Raw genomic sequence first — 13,449 nt, 5'->3', positions numbered from 1 at the left:
TATAATTTAACCAAACACACATATATAATACATATATATATATACAGTTATACAAATACACACATAACTATATGGAGAGAACAGTGATTGTGACAATAATGTTCCAGAAGAGTGACCACATAATTGTGAGCTCAAGTCTTACCACCTTTACTACAACCACCATGCTGATGATAGACAAAAGTATTGTCTGCCTCAAATTTGTACATTTGTATGTTGTAGGATCAGTTATTTTTACATCTAGATGGCTTTCTAAACATCAACATTCAACTGTAGGTGGCATGGCTGTTTGTTAGACAAACTGAGACAAAAAATAAGTCATCTGCTTTGGGCCAAGACCACAAGAGAATGAGTCAAATAGTAAGGGTTTGAAATCACAACCATGTAAACAGCTTGAACTTCACAACCACTCTATGTTATGATACTATATATATATATATATATATATATATACACACACAAACATACATACATACACACACACACACACACACACACACACACACACACACACTCAAAGGATGGGAAGAACAATGACACTTAGTTTAATACACATACATATATACATAAACATATTGATAGATAAAAGTTTCCTCAAAATAATCAGGTTTACTTGTGTCTGCAAAAGAATAGGAAATTGGGTGGTTGTCCAGGCCAGTCACAACTGGTACACACATGACAACAAAGAGAGTGTGACATTTATATTCCCAAAAATTGGTCAAACTGAATCAAAGAATGCTTAAAATTTATCCTAAATACACTATTAATTGATCAAAAAATTAATGTTTTTTTTTTTATATAGGAAGTTAAATTTGCAGAAATTTGTTTAACAAAGAATTCTTAAGAACAAAAGATTTCTTCCATATTTTTTCAGGTATTTCCAGGTGTAAAAATTTCAGATTGACAACAGTAACAGCCTAATTAAATGTTTTAGGCTAGTAATTTAAAGAATCCACTAAGATGTGATTTCATGAAACTTAATGAAAGAAAGGACAGTTTATAAGCCAACTACTTATGTAAAATAACTGTTAATTAGCATTGAACAAGACCAGGTTTAGAATAGCTAGGTTAATGATATTTTAAAATGGGAAACACATACATTGTTGATGAGTGGCAGCAATTGGCAGGCTTCATATTAATACCAATCACGACAGATTTTGATGAACTTGTTATTTAGCCTCCATATCAGCCCAAGTTAAGCAGAGTTGTGATCAAAGACATTCCAACCGTGACCATCTTATCTTTTCCCTCTTTTCTTTTTAAGATGGTATGACAGTAATATACTGCTGCTGAGTAAGCGATGTACTGTACAGGACTTTAGCAAAAAGCAGTCAGGTTGGGCCTAATTGAGTAGACCAAAATTCAAATGTGTTTCCATCATTTTGTATATAAAGGATTTCATGTATTATGTACCCTTCCTTATTTAAAACATGAAAATGTAATTCATTGTGTATGTAGCTGTTATCTCTAGCCTCTGCATAAAAGCTGATTGCAGTAGTAAATTGTGGCAGGTCACAGTAGTTGTCTACAGTAGATACATTGCTCAAGTGAACACTTAGGATTCACTGCCTGAACATCACCCAACTTTATTTAGTATCCTTGTGTAAACTGTACACATTAGTCATCAGATATTAATGGCCAGTTGTTCATTAATGAGATCTATTCTATCAAAAGACTTCCTTCAGTTGTTTGTTGACTTTTCCCCAGTAATTTCATTTTTCATTTTATCCAGTTTCAGCTCATGAGCTGTGGCCATGCTGGGGCACCGCCATTTAATTGTTAACATCTACTACATAATGATCCTTCTTTCCTCTAGATTATATTGGGTGATATCAAAACAGTGGGTTCAAAGGCCAAATAAAGCACTGAAAGCTTAATAGTAAAACTCACAATATGCTGAAGGTGCATTAAAACAAACTGGTGACATAATGCCTAGGTGAACATCACATCTCAAGTGGACAACATAGAAACTGTGTAACTGTTTGAAGGATTCAGTGATATCATGGGATTTTCAATGTCACACAGTGGTTGCACTAGTGAACAGCTGTTTCTGTCTGGTTTGGCAGTGTAGAAAAGGTAGAAGGATTTATTGACAGGACAATCACTCACAGCAGGTTGGGCCATCTTTTGAACTAGTGGACATATTCACCAGACTAGCCATACACATTGTCCCTGTACTTTTGTCATCATGCATAAGATTTCCTTTCTTTGCTTGAAACAAAGGAAAAAAGAGAAACAAAATAGACTAGAGGCTTTAGTAAATGGCCTCAGGCCTCCATTGACTTGGATTGACAAAGTAGACAAAACATTGGATTAGTTACTAACATTATAGAACAACATAATGGCAGTGAAAGGGTTTGGATGATGTGGAGGTGTCAGAAATAAGGTTGTGTTCACCAGCTGTCACAATACTCTTACAACAAATGTTTGTGTACAATGTAGAAGAGTGACAAGAACCACAGGTGACAAAACAATAATCATCATAGCAACATCAAACATGGAACTGGAAGCTTAGAAGGTGGGTGGAGGGTAGAAAATGTTCCAATGAGAAACAGAATAAAAGCTGAAATATTAAAATTTAGTCTGAAATAATTAAAAAAAAAAAAAAAAATACAATAAAAAGTGGTTATGAATTTCATAAAATCATATACTATGTGTTGGAATTTAATAGATTAAAAAAAAATGATGATGATAATAATAATAATCTGCAGTGTCATCTGGTCTGTTGCTGAAATGAAGATATAGCAATTAAACAAATTACAATAATAATAAAGAAAAAAAATAAATAAAGAAAAGTTTGATGAAAGACTAACTAATACTGTCAATAGTGTTGGATGTATTTTGGGTTGTTAAGCAGGTTAACATTATACATATAATGAGCATTAAGTACAGACTATCTTCACTGGAATCCACATATAAATACAGTTGAGTAGAAAGAGATGTTACTTTATTACAAAAAAAATAAAATAAAATAAATCAGTGAAAGGTCTTAGGGGACAGGGGAAAAAAAAGAAAAGATTTCAGAAAATTAAAAAATACAACATAAGCAAACCATCCTACAGCATCTAAGACACATTACACAACTAACTACTGAGCAGCATCAAGCTGTATTAACACAAAGAACTGATTGCAAGTAACAATGCTATCAATTCAAATTGACCTACAAATGTCAAGCTGAGTTTGAAATTAAATAAAATAATAGAAAAAAAAAAGGTTCTTTCTAGGAGGCAGTATCACAGGTTTATAGTTTCTGTAGTTATATTAGTTTTGTTTTTACATAAAAGAAAATATTAACCTGATGGAAACCAGTTACGTATATACGAGAAGTATTTAAAATATATCTTTAGTGACCCCGAATCATGTATTAAACAGATATTTTGTTTAATCAGTTCACAGACTATGTAATTTTAAAGTAATCAATTAACAGTAACCTAGTTTAAAAGTAGCAGCCGTCTCTAAATAGCAGCTTTGAGAATTTACCAGAAGCGAATTAATAAAGAGAGATTCTTTGAAAAATACATTTTGTTTTAGAAGTGTTATGCAAAGAATTAACGTGGCTTTTAATCCAGATTATACTGCAGGTTTCCAATTGAATATTGACATAATGGAGTGAGTTTGCAGCAGGAAAAAACTATATCAAGATTATCCCATGTGAAAATATTTTGATAAGTCTACTGCAGCTCTTTAATCTACAAAAGATTAATGAAGATACATTCAACTGAAAGAATCTAATTGAAGTCATGCACTAAACACAGCACAAAGTGATGGAATGGCCATGCTAAGGATGAATGGAGATGCAAGGGTTTATTTCCAGAAACGCAAGGGTTTATCCCTTACATTAAAATCTGTGTACATGGTAGATTAGTTGAACTAATTAACTACCATGCACGCACACACACACACACACACACACACACACACACACACACACACACACTCTGGCATTATTATATGTACAAATGTAGATATGAGTGATCGTTGTTTTGTTTAGCCCCCACCCACCACCATCGGGCCTGACCAAGAAGGCCTATGATCAGAGACGTTCCACTGTTAACATCTTGTGGTTTCCTATGTGCAGGGAACTCAGGATCATACAGTATAATATCTTATTTAAAGGCAGTAAGGTGTGACTTGCGGAACATAAAGCTGCTATTTCCAGTAGGTCGAGAAATGATGTAGAGGCTTTCTCATTGGCTTGAAGTATGAGCCACAAAGAATGAAGGTAAACATGTAGTAATCCATGTCTAACATAGTTTTGATTCTTGGTTAAAGCAGGAGTGACATCTAGGCATGTATTCTTATATCTGTGTGCATATATCATCATCATCATCATCATCGTTGTCGTTTAACGTCCGCTTTCCATGCTAGCATGGGTCGGACGATTTGACTGAGGACTGGTGAAACCAGATAGCTACACCAGGCTCCAATCTGATTTGGCAGAGTTTCTACAGCTGGATGCCCTTCCTAACGCCAACCACTCAGAGAGTGTAGTGGGTGCTTTTACATGTCACCCGCACGAAGGCCAGTCAGGTGGTATTGGCAACGACCATGCTCAAAATGGCTATTTTATGTGCCACCTGCACAAGAGCCAGTCCAGGGGCACTGGCAACGATCTCGCTCAAAAATCCTACGAAAGCCAGTCAGGCGGTACTGGCAACGGCCACGCTCAAAATGGTGAATTTTATATATATATATATATATATATATATATATATATATATATATATATATACACACACACACACACACACATTAGCAAAGCAGGTCTTGCCACTGACTCAAGAAAATATCTAGTAAATGATCTACAAGCACGCGAGCAGACTGAGTCCTAAACTTGTTTCATTTGTGAAGGCAAATGATTTACAAGGCACCAGAAGGCTTCAAGAGACACATACGTGTCCACAGAACATGATTACTGCTTTATTTTACTGAATCCTCATTTATCATTCATGAAAAGCCATCATATATATATATATATATATATACATATATACACACATACACACATATATTATACATATATACACATACATATATAGTCCTACACATTTATGCATATTCACATACACACATATATTCATACAAGACTGCAGTTAAGTTAATGATAATAAGGTCCTTAAAAAACTGATAGATAACTTGGAGGTGGAGAAACGTAAAAATCAATACATAAAACCAACCCCATACGGTCAGTTCATCATACTAAAGGAGACGGTACTCTCCTCCAGAAGAGCATCCTGCAGGAAGCACAATCATGGGAGATGAAGTTGGACCTGGGAAAAAGATACAGTTACCCAACATGTCCTTTTGGCCTGAGGAGATAAAAGTCATTTTGATTGAAATGACAGTCCCATAGGAAGAACGATGCAAGAAAATTTCGAGCAGAAAAGTCATTAAGTACCAGGACATGGCCCAGTAATAAAAGGATACAATGAGGCAGGCCTAATTGCATTCACTTGAGGTTAGCTGCAGCAATTCCCTCACACGTGTATGTATATATATATACACATATATCATCATCATCATCATTTAACATCTGCTTTTCATGCAAGCAGGAGTTCGATGGTTTGACAGGAGCTGTCAAGGCTCCAATTGTTTGTTTTGGCATGTTTTCTATGGCTGGATACCCTTCCTAATGGCAACCACTTTACAGAGTGTATTCGGTGCTTTATACATGGCACCAGCACTGATGTTCTATATGTGACACCAGCATTGGTGCCTTATATGTAGACTGGCATGGGTACTTTCTATGAGGCACTGACACAAGTGCTTATATATGAGAACAGAAAAAGACACAGAAACTTTTTTCAGTGGATAAAGACAAGAGTTAAAGGGGAAGTTATTAAACATCAAATGTGCAACTATTAGAGAGCTTACACACTCTATGGCTATGACAGCATATTGCATAAGGACAGTACTGAAAGATCTTAGGTAAGACCAAAGAGTCACAAAAAAGATGCCAATGACTGCAAGAACTAATGTAAGACAAAAATGTTTGAGTGAGTAAAAGACAAGGAAGATGAATTTTGGCAAGATTATCCTAGTTATTATTATGGGGTATAATATTAAAAAAAAAAAATCATTATTCATAGGGCTAATTTCAATATTAATTCAAAACAACACACAGAAGGACTAAATATCAGTAATCATCATCAATACCTGGACAATACTACCTTGACTTCTGGGACTCACAGGGCTAGTTAACTGGTTGCTATTGCATATCAGTAACTGAGATCACAGTACACCAGTTTGTCACAGAATATAAGCAATAAGTCCATAAAAAATATTCAAATAGACACAGGCATGGTTCTGTAGTTAAGAAGCTCACTTTGCAACCATGTGGTTTGGGGGTTCCATCCTACTGCATGGCACGTTGGTAAGTGTCTTCTACTAAGTGAATGAATTTGATAGATGGAAACTGTGGAGAAACCCATTATGTGTGTGTATATATCAGTGTATGTGTCTATGTGTTAGCCCCCTCACGCCACTATTTGATAATTGGTTTTGATTTGTTTACATTGATGGCACCTTGGGTAAGTGTCTTCTACTATAGCCTCGTGCCAACCAAAGCCTTGTGAGTGGATTTGGTAGATGGAAACTGAAAAGAAGCCTGTTGTATATATGTATATATATGTGTGTGTGTGTGTTTGTCCCCCCAACATCGCTTGACAACTGATGCAGGTGTGTTTACGTCCCTGTAACTTAGCAGTTTGGGAAAAGAGCCTGATAGAATAAGTACTAGGCTTACAAAGAATAAGTCCTGGGGTCGATTTGCTCAACTAAAGGCGGTGCTCCAGCATGGCCACAGTCAAATGACTAAAACAAGTAAAAGAGTAAACAGCATGGTGGCTGCTGCAATATTTTTTAAATTTCTAACTACAAATATTTTGAATCTTTACTTGGGAAAATATGTTCAGAGGGGCTTGAAATAACTAGAAATAGTGACCCAGTAGAGGAGCTTAACACTTTAGATGTTAAGGGTGGTTCATGAAGGTAAAAATGTTGTGATTAGTATTTACAATAAAACTAATAAATTTAATTTTCATATTGCTTTCTTGCCCTTGGTACTATGTAGAATTCCTCTAAGAGCAGAGTATAATGTGTTTCCAAGTTATTAGATGAAGAAGAATTATAAATGAAATTTGGTGTGTTTTTGGAAAGAGTTAATTCATATTGGATGTAATGTGAATGTGTTACAATTTGTGGATAGGTTGTCATATTATTATTGTGCATTGTTGTTTATAATACCATTTCCATTAAGGAACAGGTATGGACTTCTGCTTATATTTTACTCATGGTCTTTTGGCTACAGGCTTTGTAGTGCAAGTCTTAAAAGTACAAGAATGCTGGGGTCAATTTGTATGACTAAACCCTTCAAGATGATGTCTAAAGATGGTCACAGTCCACAGACTGAAACAAGTAAAAGATGAAATAAGCCATAAACATTAAAAGCCAATATAGACAACAACATTACTCCCAAATATAGAAAGATGCAAAAGTCTCTATGAGGTGATAAATAAAGATCTTAAATTGCTTAAATAAATAACTTAAGGGTAGCAAGGTGTCCCACTTAAAAAGAACACTTCTTGAGATAAAACAAAAAACAAAAGAACAAAAAGACTCAAGTCAGATGCTCTCATAAAGAGTGGCAGGAAGAAGGAGAAACTCTGGAAAAGATATAAGAATGAACTTCTATATGACCTTCTATAAATTTGCAAAAGAATCTGCCTCAGTGCATCACAAATGTAGCTGAAGGAAAAAAGCTCAAAGACTGAAAACCACAAACTGATAAGTGAAACATCAAATGAGTAACTCAAAGGTATTTTCACTTCCCCACTGAGAGATATGCAAATAAGCATTTTAACTTCTTCAACACCATAATTCTATGTAAGAGTTAACCATTGATTATATTGATAAACATTATGCATTTGTGTGTGTGTATAAAACATATAAACACACATGCACATATGTATATATATATATATATCATCATCATCATCGTTTAACGTCCGCTTTCCATGCTAGCATGGGTTGGACGATTTGACTGAGGACTGGTGAAACCGGATGGCAACACCAGGCTCCAGTCTGATTTGGCAGAGTTTCTACAGCTGGATGCCCTTCCTAACGCCAACCACTCAGAGAGTGTAGTGGGTGCTTTTACGTGTCACCCGCACGAAAACGGCCACGCTCGAAATGGTGTCTTTTATGTGCCACCCGCACAAGCCAGTCCAGGGGCACTGGCAACGATCTCGCTCGAAAATCCTACAGGAGCCAGTCAGGCGGTACTGGCAACGGCCACGCTCAAAATGGTGCATCTCATGTGCCACCCGCACAAGAACCAGTCCAGGGGCACTGGCAACGATCTTACTTGGCTTGCCGGGTCTTCTCACGCACAGCCCATTTCCAAAGGTCTCGGTCCGTAGTCATCGCCTCGGTGAGGCCCAATGTACGAAGGTCTTGCCTCACCACCTCAGCCCAGGTCTTCCTGGGCCTACCTCTTCCACGGGTTCCCTCAACTGTTAGGGTGTGGCACTTTTTCACGCAGCTATCCTCCTCCATTCTCACCACATGTCCATACCAGCGCAATCGTCTCTCTTGCACGCCACAACTGATGCTTCTAATGTTCAGCTTTTCTCTCAAGATACTTACACTCTGACGGGTATTCACATTGACATTACACATCCAACGGAGCATACTGGCTTCATTCCTTGCGAGCTTACGTATGTCCTCAGCAGTTACAGCCCATGTTTCACTGCCATGTAGCATGGTTGTTCGTACGCATGCGTCATACAGTATATACATATATATACACATATATATACACACACATGTCATCGTTTAACATCCGCTTTCCATACTGGCATAGGTTGGACGGTTTGACTGAGGACTGGCAAGAGAGATGGCTGCACCAGGCTCCAATCTGATCTGGCAGAGTTTCTACACCTGGATGCCCTTCCTTACACCAACTACTCCGAGAGTGTAGTGGGTGCTTTTATGTGCCACCGGTACAAGGGCCAGTCAGGCACTACTGGCAATGACCACGCTGAAATGGTGTTTTTTACATGCCACCTGCACAGGAGCCAGTCCAGCGGCACTGGCAACAACCTTGCTCTAATGTTGCTTTTCACATACCACCGGCACAAGTGCCGGTAAGGCAATGCTGGTAAATATCACACTTGAATGGTGCTTTTTACGTGCCACCGGCACGGGAAACAGTCAGCGGCCCTGGCAATGATCACGCTTGGATGGTGCTCTTAACGTTCCACTAGCACAGATGCCAGTCAGGTGGTGCTGTCATCGGCCAGGTCAGCGAATTTGATTTCAATTTCACTTGCCTCAACAGAGATAGTGTCCAATGAAAGGAAGGTATGCATTAGTGGGCTGGTTACACCACTGGCATAGGCCATGGGTTATGGTCTCACATGGCTTGCTGGGTTTTCTCAGGCACAGCGTATTTCCAAAGGTCTCGGTCATTAGTCATTGCCTCGGTGAGGCCTAATGTTCGAAGGTCATGCTTCACCACCTCATCACAGGTCTTCCTTTTCCACAGGTTCCCTCAACTGCTACAGTGTGACACTTTTTCACACAGCCATCCTCATCCATTCTCACCATATGACCATACCAGTGCAGTTGTCTCTCTTGCACATCACATACACATTTTATATATACATATACACATCTATATCCATATACATATGTTTTCCTGAAATTTCTTTGTTTCTTCTGTGTTACATTTTTCATTAACATATAATATATATATATATATATATATATATATATATATATATATATATATATATATATATATTTACATGCACACACACATATATATATACATATATAAACGTGTGTGCGTGCGTATACACACACACACGCAAATAGAAAGGTGTTATAACGACTATTTGATAAACAACTGATGAGGGTTCGAGGATGTTTGTGTTCACTCGTGTAAGGCTTTTATTTACCCATAAATTTCTTTGTGATCGCTCTTCACTACCTTTTCTCAAGAGTCATGAAGCAAATTCTCAGGTTCAGTTTTAAAAAAAACTATACATATATATGTATATACACATATATGTACACACACACATGCGTGCACGTACACACACGCATGAACACACACACATACATAGACAACTGTATCTTCATGTTCAACAGTACTGTTTTATAAGAAACACCATGACATTAATGTCATCTTCATCTCATAATGGTAATTATCATGAGAAAAAGAATCATTAAGGACAATCAGCAGAATAAGTGAAATTGAATTTGTATTGAGCACAAAATGTAGAAATTGTTGAACACTATAGTACTAGGCAGTCTGTAGACACGTGGGCAGTGAAAATGATGGTGAAGGGGCCATTCCAGCTAGAATGTTAAAAGAAAGATGTGAAATGAAATCTCCAAGACAGAAATACTATCTAGCAAGCTAATTATGATATGGAAAATAAATAAATAAAATAAGAAACAAAAAGAAAATAAAACCACAAAGAAACCAAGTCTGAAGCAGTCACTACTGTTTCTAATGAGAAACAAACTAGTACAAAACATTTTTTGAGAGATTTGTTAAATTTTAGATTAGAGAATTTGATTGGAATGAGTTATATATACGTTTATTAATTATTATTACTAATATTTTTGGATAAGTTTAGTCAATGGAAGAAGGCAGGATCTACAGGCAACATTCCTAAACTGGTGAGACTAAAGCCTTGAACCTTAGCCTAAACAGCTGCAGGGGAAAATGTAGGTTGGGATAGAACTGAACTTAGTCTGATTATTTGCCACAGAATGAACTTCAGTAAAAGCCCCACCAAAAACCAGGAGGTGATGTTAAATTAAGCTGTGTATTTAGGGGACTTATTGTTAAGAAAAACTGAAATTTCTGGATTCATTCCCATTTTTAAAGTTTCTGTGTTTTCACCATTAGTTTTTAGTCAGTCTATTATTCAACCACCTTTAAATATCTCAAGGAAACATGAAATCTATGCAAGGTTTTAAGATAGCTATGAGTTCAAATACTTAAATCTGCAAATTTTATGACAAGTGAAAATGCTATGTTGAACTGGTTCAGATGCTGGTTTAATTGTTAAGCCATAGATGAGCCTTGATTTAAGAGAACCTATGATTAAAAATGTTGTAGCCATGATCATCAAACCTTTTTCAGACAAAGTTTTTAAAATTATATTTTCTGTTCTTTTTTTTTTCGCAAGCCAGTAGGGTGTGATTTGAGAGATTTTACTGTTATTTCTAGCAGATCAAGAGATCAATTAGAGGCTTTCCTGAAGGATTCTTCGACTATGTAGAAGCTCTGCTGTTGTCTCAATGTTTCAACAATGGATTTGATAAGTTTTTCATGAAAAATATAAGCAGCAGTGATACATATGCATGACTGAAAATAACTTTTGCCAAATATAACTACAATCCCTCACCATTAGTGGACAGCCTTGATCTCTCTGCTTTTCCTCACATATTTCATTACCAGTAATGTCAATGGGGTACATTCAACTATTTATATCTACTCCTAGTATAAAATTATATCTCTGCAACGGTAGATATTGGATATAGTTATTACTATTCATGTAGAACACATCATTTGAATCATTAGATCTGTATGTGTGCGTGTTTTCCTAGCCATAAGATTTTCAGTGTCTAGAAGTTGTCGTTTTGGATATATTTCTTGATTATCCAGCTTTTGCTGACAAAATGTGACAGTTTTAGCAGTTACATAGATAGGTGCCAGCTTCTTTGTTGCAGTCATAAATGTGACTATTGAAAGCACATACAACTTGTTTGTTTATCAATTCTATGAAGCTAGATTGCAAGCAAAAATACTGTACAAGTGGCCTCTTGTATGCTTTACACATTGGAAAAGTAAAGATGTGTGTCAGTCTTCTTCCTTACTCTCTCTCTTTCCTGGGGCTTCATATGATATGGTCTGAGATTTTTACTAACCTCTGACTTAACAACAGGCAACAATCTGTCTTCTATCAAAATTGTAACTAATATCTAACATAAACCCTTCAATCCAACCTATAAAGGTTCTATCATACACTGCATCTTCTTTCAATTGCAATATTCTGAGAACATATCAAAAAGGATTTTATTAATGCCAAGAGCATAAATGCTATTTTTCTGCGGGTGGTATTGTGTTCTGCTACAAAATCAAACAACATGCAAAATATAAATTTGATGTTATCTCACGACTAGCCTCCTATTCTTCCTCTACAGCTAAGCTTCATCATAATTTCTGTCACTGAGTAAATTTCTAGAATCTGCAACAGATTCTTTTGTTTTCCATCAAATGAATGAAGAAATATTTTTTCTCAGTAAACTCCAAAGATTTTATATTTCAAAGAATTCTAATTTGATAACCACTTATTGGAAGTTAAAGTGAAGTTGAGAAGTTTTTCCATAATGTTTTGTACAAGCCAAACTTTGGTTAGGGAAATCTAAGGAACATCAAGTCATGCCACATAGTTGGAGAAAGGAAAAAAAAAAATAGCTGTCACATAACTAACAAAATATGATCAACAGCATTATCTATATCCTTACTGATTTAGATCGAGACCAAACAACAGCTGTACGTTAGTTGGCTACTTCAGTACTTTATTTTTATACTGCCAGAAGGAAGATGAATGGCAGATACATTTATATGATGCGTGACTATAGACAACCAATAAAAGCATGAACTAATAAGCTATAACAATGCATACATGTATGTGTCTGTCTGTCTGTCTCTATCTATCTATCTATCTATATGATGAATAACTAGCTATACAAATGTGTGTACATTTTTAAGTTTCAAAAAAGCACTCAATATAGGAAAGTAGAGTGCAGTAAGTTTTATTCATACATGAAATTCATCTGACAAATGCCTTTTTCAATATACCATAGACTTATAGTGATTGGTTCTGCAATAAATTTGTGTGAATCATGATAGTGGAGTAACACTGTGATCTGCTGCTCTACTGTATATCTTAAACACTAAGACGGGCTAAGGGATGACTTCTATAGAAGTTATCTGCTTGATATAAGGGCCACAACACAAATGCTAGAGCAACACCCAGACTTTATAAAACACTCATTGTACTACTTTATTCAATCAAACTATGGGTGGCAGAATAAAGTACTGAGATATTAGTTTTTTACTCTACTAGAATAAAAGAATATTAAACAGTTAGGTAAACTGTTGTGGTAGATCAGAGAAACATATACATGTTTATATTCCTTTAAACTAAGTGTAAATACTAAACTTCTTTATCTCTTAGATACCCTTAATTACAATTTTAATAACCGAGATCGCTGACCACGACATTTAAAATTTTTTTTCTCCTTGTTCTTCTCCTTATTTCTTTCTGTTGAAGAGCGTAGCTCGAAACGTTAAAGACTTTCTCTATTCCCGAGCGTTAAACTAATACATCCTTTTGTTGTTTACACCACCTGTCCTCGTCTGTT

At 36.2% G+C, this 13,449-nt stretch overlaps 1 protein-coding gene across 29 annotated transcripts in view; it reads right to left on the bottom strand.

The window, feature by feature from the left end:
* The window catches only part of LOC106874089 (calcium/calmodulin-dependent protein kinase type II delta chain), a 349,479-nt gene that overhangs the window by 33,597 nt on the left and 302,433 nt on the right, over positions 1 to 13,449 (bottom strand). For 15 of the 29 annotated variants that reach the window (XM_089352054.1, XM_052967906.2, XM_089352073.1 and 12 more), the window contains one exon: positions 2,107 to 2,208. The exons of the other annotated variants lie outside the window; for them this stretch is intronic. In XM_089352054.1, the coding sequence (XP_089208180.1) occupies positions 2,107 to 2,208 (102 nt within the window). The remainder of the gene's footprint in view (positions 1 to 2,106; positions 2,209 to 13,449) is intronic. 29 annotated transcript variants of the gene reach the window in all.

This window comes from Octopus bimaculoides, chromosome 5 (genome assembly GCF_046866305.1).
Source record: "Octopus bimaculoides isolate indiv1 chromosome 5, ASM4686630v1, whole genome shotgun sequence".
In the NCBI taxonomy this organism is placed as follows: domain Eukaryota; kingdom Metazoa; phylum Mollusca; class Cephalopoda; order Octopoda; family Octopodidae; genus Octopus; species Octopus bimaculoides.
This window is presented reverse-complemented; position numbering and strand designations above follow the sequence as displayed.